This window comes from Etheostoma spectabile, chromosome 3 (assembly GCF_008692095.1).
Source record: "Etheostoma spectabile isolate EspeVRDwgs_2016 chromosome 3, UIUC_Espe_1.0, whole genome shotgun sequence".
NCBI lineage: Eukaryota > Metazoa > Chordata > Actinopteri > Perciformes > Percidae > Etheostoma > Etheostoma spectabile.
In genome coordinates this window covers 20,312,996-20,326,240 of record NC_045735.1, presented here as the reverse complement: position 1 = coordinate 20,326,240, position 13,245 = coordinate 20,312,996, and the positions used below count along the sequence as shown (strand labels likewise).

Here is a 13,245-nt window from a genome sequence, read left to right as displayed (position 1 = left end):
TGATATGCAGCTGCCGCTCTTTCTGGTCATTAGAGCAGCTTTGGGAGGAAATCACTGAATACAATGGGAGATATAAGAGTTGCGGAACGCAATGGAAGAGAAAGTGGATAATAAAGATGAAAAGGTAGATTTGGCTGACAGAGGAGGCCGTTACCACTAATTGGTCAGAGATAACAGTTAGTTCCACTGAATTGCCTGCTGGCTGCCATTGATTTACCTAACATCTACTTACCTGGGAAGGACTTGTTCAGCGTTTCTCTGATGTGTAACATCAAAAAGAAAAATAACTTTTGCCTAAGCTAACTTGTTGGTATTCATGCAACAATTCCTTACTGACGGAGTCACAAAAAAGCTCAGATATGCCAAGCTAATCCGTTTTTTCTACATTGCTCCGAGAGCCTCAATGCTCAGTGGCGTGCTGTGTAAACAACAACAAAATAGAATTCTATCTCTAGAAGCGGAATAAGGTGGCGGCTCTACCTGATGTGTAATCACAAGCAGGCTTGTCCACTGGAGCGTCTTGGCTGACTCAGTGGTAGCTAGGTGTGGGGCTCTATATGCCTCGGGCCCTGCATGCACCGCTGCATCTATCACAGCCTATGCTCTCTTCATATGCCTGGTCAAAGTGGTCTGTTTGTTTTAGATGATCCCAATGGGGGGTGGTGCTGGTGTGGGGCTTTGAAGATGGTCGACCGCTATAGACCTGAAGATAGGGGGACTGTAGTGAGTACATGTTGGGGGTGAAAACTTAGACTTAGACAGACTTTATTGTCCTTCTACTGCACATTCACGATATACAGTTGCGTGAGATTACGTTGCAAGGCTCCGAAAAAAGAAAAGAAAAACAGAAGACAAGTAAAAAGAGAAACAATATAAAAAATATAAGTTTGTGCAATATAAAGCATGTATCCAATATAAAATTAAAAATTATTTTAACACGATTATGACTAGTGCAAATATCAGTAGCAGCAGGGTGTATTGCAGTGAAAACAGTGAAATGAACAATATACATTTAAAGTTACTTGCAAATGCAAATATGGTTCACAGTGTCCATGTAAAGTGACTGGTGTCGTATGTAAGGGGGGGGGGGGGATTATTGGGAGTTCAGCAGGCTAACGATGAAGCTGTTGTGGAAGCTGCTGAACCTCAGGGCAGCAGGGAGGACAGTCCATGGTTGGGGTGGGAGGGGTCCTTTGTGATTGGCTGAGCCTGGTCAGGCAGCGTCTGCGAGCAGTGTCTGAAAAGGACGTTCAATCCAAGTAGGGAAAGATTAGAGAACTAGTGTAGCAGCGTAGGGTTGTCTGTGTGTGCGCGCAGGGTGTGAGCTGTATAGGATTGGCTCGTATTGTACACAGGCATTTCCTCACTGCTGACATGATATATATATTTTTTTCTGTGGCGTCAAGAAGATTAGAGGATCTAGAGCATCAATTAAGTGTGCCTCATCAACTAAGTGGTTTTCTTGTAATTTTAGCTTTGAGGTTGTTCCCATGCTCGCACAATTTTCACTTGCTCTCACCTCGGGTGTTTCCCCCATTCTTGTTGGTTAAGCATATTATCATATTTCTCATAAGATTTGTAAGAACTACATGTCAATTACCCCTGCAAATTGCTTTGTGTCTGCATAGCGTGAGGAATTTAAAAATGACATTGGCCCCAATCTCATCATGCAGAAGGAAGCATGCACTTCAGTCATTGGTTGGTATGATTGTTTTGTTAAGGAAGAAAACATCCAAAGAAATTCTTAATAACTAAAAATACTTAATAACTTAATAATAGTTACACTGCATACCTTGGCAGTCAGAAACCTTCCAACCTCAGTTGGGTTGAAATGTATTGGACCCTGCATGTTGAGATAGGAATAAGGTTTACTCTGTTAACTTTGATATATACTGTATACTGTGCATTTTCCTGTTCATAGCTATCGGACCAGCAAGGGCATTGGGTACTCTGCACATTTTGTCGGGAACTGCTTGATCGTGACATCACTCAAGTCCAAAGGAAAAGGTTTCCAGCACTGTGTGAAGTATGATTTTCAGCCCAGGAAGGTAAGAGCAGCTTTGGGTTTTAATCATGTGTTCCAGCTGTTATACCACATATGATTATGTAGAATTCAAACCGCGTACCCTCAAGACATGCTCAGTAGCTACTTCGTAGTATGTGTAAGGCAAATGTTCAAATTAAGACAGACTTTATTGATCCCGCAAAGGGGAAATTAAAAATAAAATGACTCTGTTGTTAGTTATTACACACATTACACACCTGCGTCGGACTTATACATGCCTTAATGGAGACATCTCAGAGTTAGGGGGCTGCCCATGACAGGCACCCCGAGCAGTTGGGGGTTGGCAGTGCCCAGTAGGTGATCTGGCACCTCTCCAGCTGCCACTCTGTACTTGGTCCTGCACAGGGACTTGAACTGGCGACCCTCCAGTTCCCAATCCCCTACGGATTGAGCTACTATCACCCCCAATTTATGAACCCCATCTGAACATGTGTGGCATTAAACCAACCGCTCATGCCATTAATGCGCATCAATGTGGCCTAAGCTGAGAGGAAAGTTTTCGAACACCCTGTAATTTACCCTGACTCCCTACCCACCACCTGTTTGTTCGTTCACTGCCGTTACAAAGTTGTATGTCAACACATGTACCTGAAGTGTTTACGACTCACAGAGGAGTCTTACAGGTGTAATAGGATGTAAATGTAGATGAGAAAATGAAACTTAATCTAGCATGGAATGTGTAGCAGTCCCTGCGGAGGAGGAAAACCGGCTCGAAGCATGTGTCAAACAATTACAGCCTTCACAGAACACCTGGGAACAAGCATTCCTCTCACTCCTACTGCCACAGTGCAGGCATCGTTTTGCAGAAGCTCTTAGAAGATAAAACATGTTGAATTAAGTTTTTAATTGATTTGGGGTTCAGACATCTGCGGATAAGTGCCGTTCTAAATTACCTGCGGGCAGCTTGCACTCTTCCCCTCAGCCTCAGTAAGTGTGTAAGACGGCTGTTATTCCTTCAGACTGCTCACAGTGCCCTGCATGGGTCAGACTGAAACAGTGAGCACCCGGTCACAGAAAACAAAGACAACCTATTACCTTCTGATGTTGTTGTGCCAGTCTTGATTTTTTTTTTTAGTCTGTTCTGTGTTGCCAGATTGCAGTCTGCACCTCCAAAGTTGTGAACAGGCAGATTTATTCATGTGTTAACTTTGTTTTATATGTTTTCTGAAAACCAAGAAAAGTCAAAGTAGACATTCTTAAAACAACACATTTTCCCCAGAAAGTCGTTAAAATAAAAGTTATTGAGAGCCGAGCGACTCTGAATGGTTGCGAGCTCCGGACCAATCTCAGTTGTTTGTGTTTATAAAAGCGGGGCTTGATGATGCTCCTGATGCTGATGTAGATAGAAACAGTTTGAAGAAATGAAATGCAGCTACAAATTGTACTTATTAATGCTCAAGTGAATAAATAATACATCTACAGTTTCTGCGTTAGCAATTATGAGCAAAGCAATTCAAGCTTAGATTGCTATATATACAGTACTTCAGATATGTTCCACTTTAATGACTGGGTGAGTGGGCCATACAAACAGTAACATATAAAATGAATTCAGACTTTAGAGAGAGCTGGTGACAAACCTTTAACACTGGAACAAATACCTATGCATGACATAATTTTCTTTTTAAATGTTGTAATAGTTGCCTTTGATGAAACGTCAAAGTATTTATAATGGATAGTGTTTGATTCTGCAATTCTTAACGCCACGTGAGGACAAATCAGGCACAGTTTGGGGATTCTAAAAAATATAAAAGTAGAAGCCCCTCCCTGTTTCCCTCTCTTGCCACACAGTTGTGTGATCAGTGTCTCTTTTTATGGGTTTTTAAATGTTTTTGTACCCACTTTACATGACACCTTAAAATGTCACTTCTTTAGCTGTAGACTTGACGAGTTATACAGTGGTGCTCATAAGTTTACGTACCCATGCTAAAGTTAACTAAAAAAGTATTATCTTTTTGAAATAGATCTTATTGCCTTAATTATAAACATTAGGATGAATCCAACCTTTAAGGACAATTTTCTGTGTGAATGAATGTGAATAATGGATCGTAAATAAATAAATTAATGTTCTTCCTTAAAATACAGGGGGCATAAGTATACACACGCCTATGTTAAATTATCATAAAGTCAGGCAGGTTTTTATATTTAAAGGCCGGTTATTTCATGGATCAGGATACTATGCATCTTGATAAAGTTCCCTTGGCTTTTGGAATTAAAATATCCCCCCCATCATCATATATCCTTCACTATACATAGAGATTGGCATGGTTTTATTTCAGTTAGCTTAATAGCTGGGTTGATTTGCATTGAAAGATGATTTTATGGAAAGTTCCCCATGCCAATCTCTAGGTATGGTGAAGCGTATGCGATGATGTGGGGGGGCTAGTTAGTTAGTGTTTCAGCCCTGAATAACTTCAGCCAGTGTCTAACATGGCTCTCTGAAGCGATGACTTGTCTTGTCTCTTAGCCTTTTCTCTGATCCATTATTCACAGTGTTCCACTGCGGATTTCAGAACATTACGAAGCAAACCTCACAGCTGTGCCTTTCTAGGAACTTTATCTGAATTCCCCAGTGTTTAAAGAAATGAATGGGAGACCAGAAATGCTGATGATGTGGTTGTATAAACCAAACTCAATTGTAGTTTTAGTTAAGTGCAATCAAATGAAGTGTAAAGACTTTCTTACAAAAGAATGATAATGACTCACTTACTGAGTGACCTGTTCTGTAGCTCCCTTATTAAATCTTTTTTCTATCTGACTTTCTTCCCCCCCCCCCTCAGTGGTACATGATCAGTATAGTTCACATCTACAGCCGCTGGAGGAACAGTGAAATCAGATGCTATGTTAACGGACAGCTCGTTTCTTACGGAGACATGGCATGGCACGTCAACACAAATGATGTAAGCGCTCTTGTTTTTTTTACTCCTCCTCACTATTGTCAGCCTTTTCTCCCTGGGTTTGATGTTTATTGGCACAGGACTGACTGGGGCTGCCACATTTACGTCTCACATGGCTATAAATTGTGACATACATACATCTTCAATAGCGCTCATCGGCCAAAATGAGTTTTACCGCATCAACATGGATTTCATGGATTTTTCATGGATTTCACTCAGATATATGACTGGCAGTCTTACTTTAAATCTCCATCCTTTGTAGAGCTGCTCTGCATGAGAGGTGAAAGATGGCATATCAAACATTTGGAAAACAGATTTATGTGTAGAGTGAAAAATGGCAAGATCTCAGAAGCTATTGTAGATGTGTACAGAAACAGAGATTGTAAATACCATGACACCGATCTCGTTTCAAATGGATGGCATTGTATGATGTTGCATGTTTGAATGACTCTAAGCCAAAATGAAAACCTGTTTTTACACATAACACAAATTTAAAAAAGCAATTTGCACTTTCAGAGATGAGGCACGTTTCCCAAGGTGTGCTTCACACTGCAGCTGTATTCAAGGGAAGATTGCACAAATGACAGGATGAGATTTTAAGTGTGGTTCATGAAATATTCCACCACATTAAGTAGAGCGGTTTTTGTGGGAAAATGTTCCCACACCTGAAACGAAATGTACTGCAATGGCTGCAGACACAGTTGCATCACAAAGGCAAAGAAATCCTAGCGAAGACGCAGCAACGGAATAGTTTAGATTATTTTATTTCAACCGACGGACACGTGAAGATTTATTGAATGAGGTGGCATAAGAAAATCACGCAACCACATCAGAGTACAATGGAAGGCAACATAATACACACTTGCATCTTAACATTGCCCGCCATCCAGATTATTTAAACAAGGGCTGGTGTTTTCTCAACAAAAATAAAGAAGTCACTCACATTACCATTCAATGCAAAATAATATTCAAAGAGATTGGCACATAAGTCACATAAACGATCTGCATAGAAAATATTGGGTAACTTTTTACTTGATGGTGTCTCCATAAGAGTGACATTGTCATGAACACATGACACAGTCATGACACATGAACCCTAACATAACCACAACTATAGCTTGTCATGACACAACCGAATGACATTTACTAAAAGAAGTGTATATCATTGTTTATGACTTATAATGTTTATAACATGTTTAGGACAGTATCATGTCACGCTAATGTAGATCCCTTCAAGTAAAGTGTAACCACATATTGTAAGCTGTCAACTAAAAGTGAAGCTAGATGTGATGTGATTATTACTAGATAGATTATATTACTAGATAGAGTATCATTGGTATAGGAAACACAGCTATTAATTGGTTCAAAAACTGTCTTACAGAGCGAACACAATGTGTTTCTATAGATGGTCTTAAATCAGACTTTTTAGAAATTTCTATGGGTGTTCCTCAAGGTTCGATTTTAGCCCCTATTTTATTTTCTATATTCATAAATAATATTGGAAAGGACGTGAAAACTGCTAAACTGCACCTTTATGCAGATGATACTGTGATATATTCAGTTGCCTCTTCACTGAACCAAGCAATGCATGACCTTCAGTTAGCCTTTCAACAGCTTCAAGTTTCTCTACATGGCCTTAAGTTAATGCTAAATACTAAGAAAACCAAATTTATGACGTTTTCAAGGGCTCGTTCCCAATCCCCAGATAATATAACTATTAACACATTAAGTGGAGACTTAATTGAAAATGTTTCATCATATAAGTGTTTAGGTTTTTGGCTGGCTTTCAAAGTTCATGTTGAAAAGCTTGTAAAAAAGCTGAAACTAAGGCTGGGGTTTTATTTTAGAAATAAAACTTGTTTTAACATGTCAGCCAGAAAAACACTTGTGCAGGCTACTTTTTTAAGTGTTCTGGACTATTGTGATGTTGTCTACATGCATGCTGCCTCTAGTACTCTCCACCTAATAGATTCTGTGTACCATAGTGCTCTGCGCTTCTTAACTAATTCTCATTCCCGTTCTCATCATTGTACGCTGTATGAACTGGTAGGCTGGCCGTCCCTAAGTCTACGTAGACAACTTCATTTGTATATTTTTCTATACAAGGCCATGTTGGGTAAACTGCCGGCATACTTATGCAATCTCCTCAAGCTGAACTCCAGCCATTTTCATCTCCGTTCCACCAGGTGGCGCTCTTACCAGGTTCCAAGGGTTTTTACTGAGCTGGGGAAGAAAGCCTTCTCTTACTTCGCTCCATGGTCTTGGAATAATTTGCAAAATGATCTAGTCCCATTAAATAAGTTTAAGGCCATGTTAAAATGTCATGTAATTCAAAAATGTAACTGCCACATGTGACTTGTCCTTTCCTCTATGTATGATTTTGTTTATGCTGTATTTTTGTTTGTATTGTAATCTGGTGTGCCGTCTTGGCCAGGTCTCCCTCGAAAAAGAGATTTCAATCTCAAGGGACTTCCTGGTTAAATAAAGGTTAAACAAAATAAAAAATGTCTTCTAACACATAAACTGAAAAAAGCCGATTGTATTATCTATATCATTTTGTTTCTCTTCATCTTTTCTTCCTCTACTAGTGATATTCTGATATTAAAACCTAAATGTTCTTAATTTTCTAGATGATTTTCTATCATAGCATTGTGCTTTGCTTAAAAAACACATACTGTAGATTACTGCCATCCCTCTGTTCTTTCCAGTAGGACTGACGCTTCCAGTCTTGGTAACTGTTTAACCTGATTTCATGTGTAATAAGGTATATTTTGTACAGAAAGGTTGAATATCACATCACACAAATAAGATTGGATGGGCTTTTCTAGGGTTAAATATAAGATAAGCTTGATCAAGATTTTTGAACTCTCTATAAACAATGTGTTTCCCCCCCCCCCGTACTGCTTGTATAGGCCTTCATACTGACTGTTTGCTGAATTGTTAATTAGCTGCTGCCGTTGTAAGCTATCCTTCAATTTGATCCTGATTACAATCACAACACGTCTTCTTTCTATCCCAGAGGTTATATTGAGGTTTCCTATCCGTGTAAATCAGGGACATTGTCTTCCTCCGTCCGATAGGGAATTGTCTGAGTTGACACTGAATGAAGGTGATGGTTATATTGAAAATTGAATTTCTAGGAGGAAAATATAGCACATTTGCGCAATCAAATGTACTTTTTTACTTATTGCCCTCTGGCTAATTCAGCTATGTGAGAATTTGGATATTTCACTCCTGAAGCATAAAATGATGTAGCCTTTTCTTTCTGTGTCCTCCTTGCAGAGTTATGATAAGTGCTTCCTCGGGTCCTCGGAGACAGCAGATGCAAACCGAGTGTTCTGCGGCCAGCTAGGAGCTGTCTACGTGTTCAGTGAAGCCCTCAATCCTGCGCAGATATTTGCAATTCATCAGCTAGGACCAGGCTATAAGGTATGTACTTGAGTGTGACTAAATTAGATTACATGTTAGCAGTCTGCATCACCGATCAATCTGTATAATCAATGCCAGTGCTGCCCTGCCACAGTTCCTTTGCCATGTGTCTCAGTCCTGGAAGAGATGCTTTTCCTCCCACATAAACGGCTGCATAAATTACCTACTTCGGGGAGATAATAGCACAATACGCCGAGGAAGCAGCAGGCCCTCTGAGGGGATAGAGTCCTGAGCCGACTTATATCAGCTGCAGCAGGTGTAGCACTCCCAAGCTTCTCTACAAAGACCAAACGATTGTGAATTTATAGAAAGATGCTGACCTACCCAGAAGGGGATTCAGCTGGGAATCACATGGGGATAAAATATTTGGTGTGCACATTTTTTTTTGAAATCTACATTCTAGTGTTATTTATTTTATTTCCTCTCTACGTCCAAATATTCCACTCAATCCCCGTAGGCTTATTTTCATATTCAGAGACTGCTCTCTCTCTCTCTCTCTCTCTCTCTCTCTCTCTCTCTCTCTCTCTCTCTCTCTGTCTGTCTCACTTTTCCTGACAAAGTGTTGCTGTTTCTTCACAGCCCTAAGATCTGCACTCTGTCACAAATGGAGGGATTACAGGCACTGCCAAATCAGCTTTGAACACAGGATGTGTCTCAGACAATTCACCATATCTGTCCATTTTACACCAGCTCTGTTTGCTGCCTAGCTGCTTTCAAGACCACATTAGTCATTTTAACGGCAGGGAAGGAATAGTAGGCATTGTCATTGTAAAACCAACACTGTTGAGGATTGTAAGATGGATGTTTGTGATTTCTATCAGGTCTGTAAAGGCCTGGAGGATCCCAGGAGAAGTCATTGTTTTGGTCTTTTTCTCTAATGTCAGCTGACTTGCCGTTTACCTCCTTAATTGTGGTTCTAGACCTTCTATTAGAGGGGTAACGCACAACAGAGCAATCCTCCAGATTTCTTGGAATAATGAAGAGCAAGTCCCGGGGAGTCAATTACCCGCATTTGATGAAGCTGTGAATGGTGTTGGTAATGGTGAGTGTGATAGAGCCAGCCAGGTGCGTTGGAGAGGAAGGTCAGAGAACTGTCAAGCCCACTGATTGGTTGTTGTAATGGGAGCGTTGTCCACGAGAGGACCCGTCTGTTTTAATTTAGAACTGCCAGGAAGAGTCTGAGTGCAACAGATCGCCGCATACATCCGCTACATTATGTACATAGAATGTATGTACAACTTTCTTTATTTCTGTTTTCAGCTTGCCGGCGCTCCAAAGCCAGAGGAATAGAAACCTCTGCGCTTATGTGATTTATTTTCTGATCCATGGTCCTCTCACTCATGTTTGATCTTTGACACGCTTCCCCTTGCTCACATGGTGTAGTGAATGTAACTTCTGCAGCTAGTTGAAATGCAGAGATTATTGCTGCCTAGGGTTGCTATTCCTACTGCACGTTAGGATTTATGACTGCAAATCTGACAGCCCTATTAGTGCAATCTGTTCCCTGGGCTCTTTTTTTTTTATGGCTGTAGGGAAATTGCACTCTGAACCGAGATGGACTCCCAGTTATTTTATTTAAAGTACCAACAACTTTTGGCTGTATGTTGCCATCTCTATGACCGACTTGAAACATTCCCAACCATTTGGAGATAACATCAAGGGACATTGTTGGGTTTACAGAGACTGAGGCTGACAGAAGCTGACTGTCGTATTGGACTATCATTCATCACTGATAGCAGAGTTCATCAGCTTTGCTGAAAGTCTATGAAATTGTGGGCTGAATGATTCATATAAGGGATGTGCCTCGCAAATGTGTGATGCAACTCACGATGGATATAATTTCCAACGGATACTGGCCAACACAACATTATTATTATATTTTGTTTGTATGTTTTTTCTCAATAACTACTTAAAGCAGTGTGCATAAGTTTACATACCCATGCTAAAGTTGACTAAAAAGAGGAATAAAAAACATCTTTTGGAAATTGATCTTAATGCCTTAATTAAAAAAGAAATAGGAAATATCCAACCTTTAAGTACATCAATTTTCTTTGTGAATAAATAGTGTATCATTAATAAATAAATATTCTTACTTAAAATACAGGGGGCATAAGTATACACCCCCCTATGTTAAATTTACATAGAAGCAGACACAGTTTTATATTTAAAAGCCAGTTATTTCACGGATCAGGATACTATGCATCCTGATAAAGTTCCCTTGGCATTTGAAATTAAAATCACCACCTCCATCATCACATACCCTTCATCATACTTAGAGATTAGCATGAGGTACTTTCCATATAATCATCTGTCAATGCAAATCAAACCAGCTATTAGGCTAACTTCGTCAGGATGCTTAGTATCCTGGATCCAAATAACTGGCCTTTAAAAATAAAGATCTGCCTGCTTCTATGGAAATTAATTATTATGGAAATAAAACCATGCCAGGGCTTCACTGAACACAAACTCTTTGTGTTGACTAGTCAAAACAATTAAGTCACGGCTTTACATCCTTTGCTATGATGCACTTAGAATTATTTCCTAACCCTAACCCTCATATAACCCTCTTCACCACAAACCTGTAAACAAAGAGGCTTCAATGAAGAGAAGGGAGAGCATTGCAGAGCTTTAACGCCTATTTTATACAGTCTATATTTAAAACTCACAAAAGAAAGAAGTAGTGTTTGTGATGCAGTCGGCTCAGAAAATGAAATGTGAATTGAATTAAAAAACTACAAAAACAAAGTTATGTGAAATGGGTGATTTTATTATGATTGATCGTGCAAGCCTATTGTACATGAGTCAGATTAGCCCATTGAAAGTGTGCCAACACTGCTCTGCAGTACAGTATGCACCACATATTGTTGTAGACTAGACCGAGGAGCTGCAGACTCCTGGTCCTCCTGTGTCAAGGAAGACAAATGTTACATCTGTGTAGGGGCCGTGCAACAATACAGTATTGATGTACAACATGACAAGCACACAGGCGCCGAAACCTCTGGAGATACTATACAGTAGGGCTGCGCAATTAATCAAATTTGAATTGTGATTTAAATTTTGGCTCGACAAACAAGTATTTTGCACATTGTTATTGTCTTGTGTTCTGAATGAAAACAAATAGTATTTCACAGTTCAAGGTGTTTTTACTGTTAATTTGTTAAATATCGTGTCAAATACAGTGGCTCGAATAAGTTTACACACCCATGCTAAAGTTGATTGAAAAGAGGAATACAAAAAATCATCTTTTGGAAATTTATCTTAATGCCTTAATTCAAAAAAATTTGGAAAATCCAACCTTTTAAGGACACCAATGTTCCTTGTGAATGAATAATGTATTATTAATAAATAAATGTTCTTCCTTTTAAAATACAGGGGGCATAAGTATACACCCCCCTATGTTAAATTCCCATAGAGGCAGGCACATTTTAATGTTTTAAAAGCCAGTTATTTCATGGCTCCAGCATACTTTGCATCCTGATTAAGTTCCCTTGGCCTTTGGAAATAAAAGAAAACACTGATGAGTATTAGCACTTGTTTGGTATAATTGGGTGATCATACACTTGACTACAATCCTAAAAAATCCCTGACTTTGTGCCTATAAGAATTGATGCTGGTTCAAAGGCAAAGGGTAGTAATACCAAATATTGATATGATTTAGACTTTTCTTTTGTTTGCTCACTTTGCATTTTGTAAATTGATAAAAAATAAACAATCATTTATTTTTTTGAAAGCATTCTTAGTTTACAGCATTTTGCACAGTACTGTATATATACACACCAGCAATAGTTTGGACTTAAAGCTTGTTATATATAGTGTAAAGAACAAGTCCACCATGACTACAGTGGCTACATAAAATAATAACTAATTCACATTGCTATGCACAGGCATAACGTGCATTTATTATTGATTGAAACATTTGTTTTTATTGAGTTATTAGCCTTCTCCAACTCAAATAAAATGCTTCTAATAAAATAGGCCAACTTCACATTAAATGAATACTGGAGCTTGACATTATCAAACTGCTTGGCAGTGTAAATCCAGCTCTGCAGAGTTGCAATATTTTAGCTGCTTCTTTGAGCTCTTTCTCTCTCTTCTTCAGTCGTATTTGTCTTGAAGGTATACAAAAGTACACCAAACTAACATTGGGCTATATATTTAAAAAAAAAAGTTTATTACGTTAGAGTTTATTACATTAAGCGATAGGGACATAAATGTATCATCTCATAACAAAATACGCTAAGGGGACTCCTATCAGCTTTCACTGTTACATCTGCTTGTAGGTTGAAAAATTCACGTAACATGTTGACATAACAATGTATAATGTAGCATGAGCCCAAACCATCCCATCCCTGAGCCTCTCTCTTCTCTACAGAGCGCACACTAATGTAATGGATGTAGCATAGCTACGTTAGCCTGCTGCTGCAACATAGGCTGCCATTAGCTTTGGTTGATATTGTAGCATGATATGTTAATACAAGGCAATGTTGCATGACGTGATGCCAATGTTACAATGCTGAAGCTGCACATTATTCAAAGCTTAAGTGGTTTTGTTTTTGTATTATTTTTTTATATTCACAGGGCATTTCTCATTATCTTCATAACTTTCAAAATGCCCCTGAAGGCTGATGGGCTTTCCCTCTCTTTTAAATCCAGTGCCAAAGATTCTATATAACTTAAACCGTCATTGGCTGTGCTCCGTGTGTGAGAAAATAAACAAAGTCACGTGACTGGGACAGAGGACATCGCTGAGGGCAAAATAAATGAACACAAATTTGATTTAACTTTACTTATGACAATCACAACAGGAAAAGAAAAGAACAGTTTGACTAGGCTCTTTGTCTAAAGGGGTAGCTGAGC

General features: G+C 39.2%; 1 protein-coding gene across 10 annotated transcripts in view; it reads left to right on the top strand.

The window, feature by feature from the left end:
• Window positions 1–13,245, top strand: part of nbeab (neurobeachin b) — a 286,390-nt gene that overhangs the window by 94,245 nt on the left and 178,900 nt on the right. For all 10 annotated transcript variants that reach the window (XM_032502122.1, XM_032502050.1, XM_032502085.1 and 7 more), the window contains exons 7-9: window positions 1,922–2,048; window positions 4,843–4,962; window positions 8,242–8,388. In XM_032502122.1, the coding sequence (XP_032358013.1) occupies window positions 1,922–2,048; window positions 4,843–4,962; window positions 8,242–8,388 (394 nt within the window). The remainder of the gene's footprint in view (window positions 1–1,921; window positions 2,049–4,842; window positions 4,963–8,241; window positions 8,389–13,245) is intronic.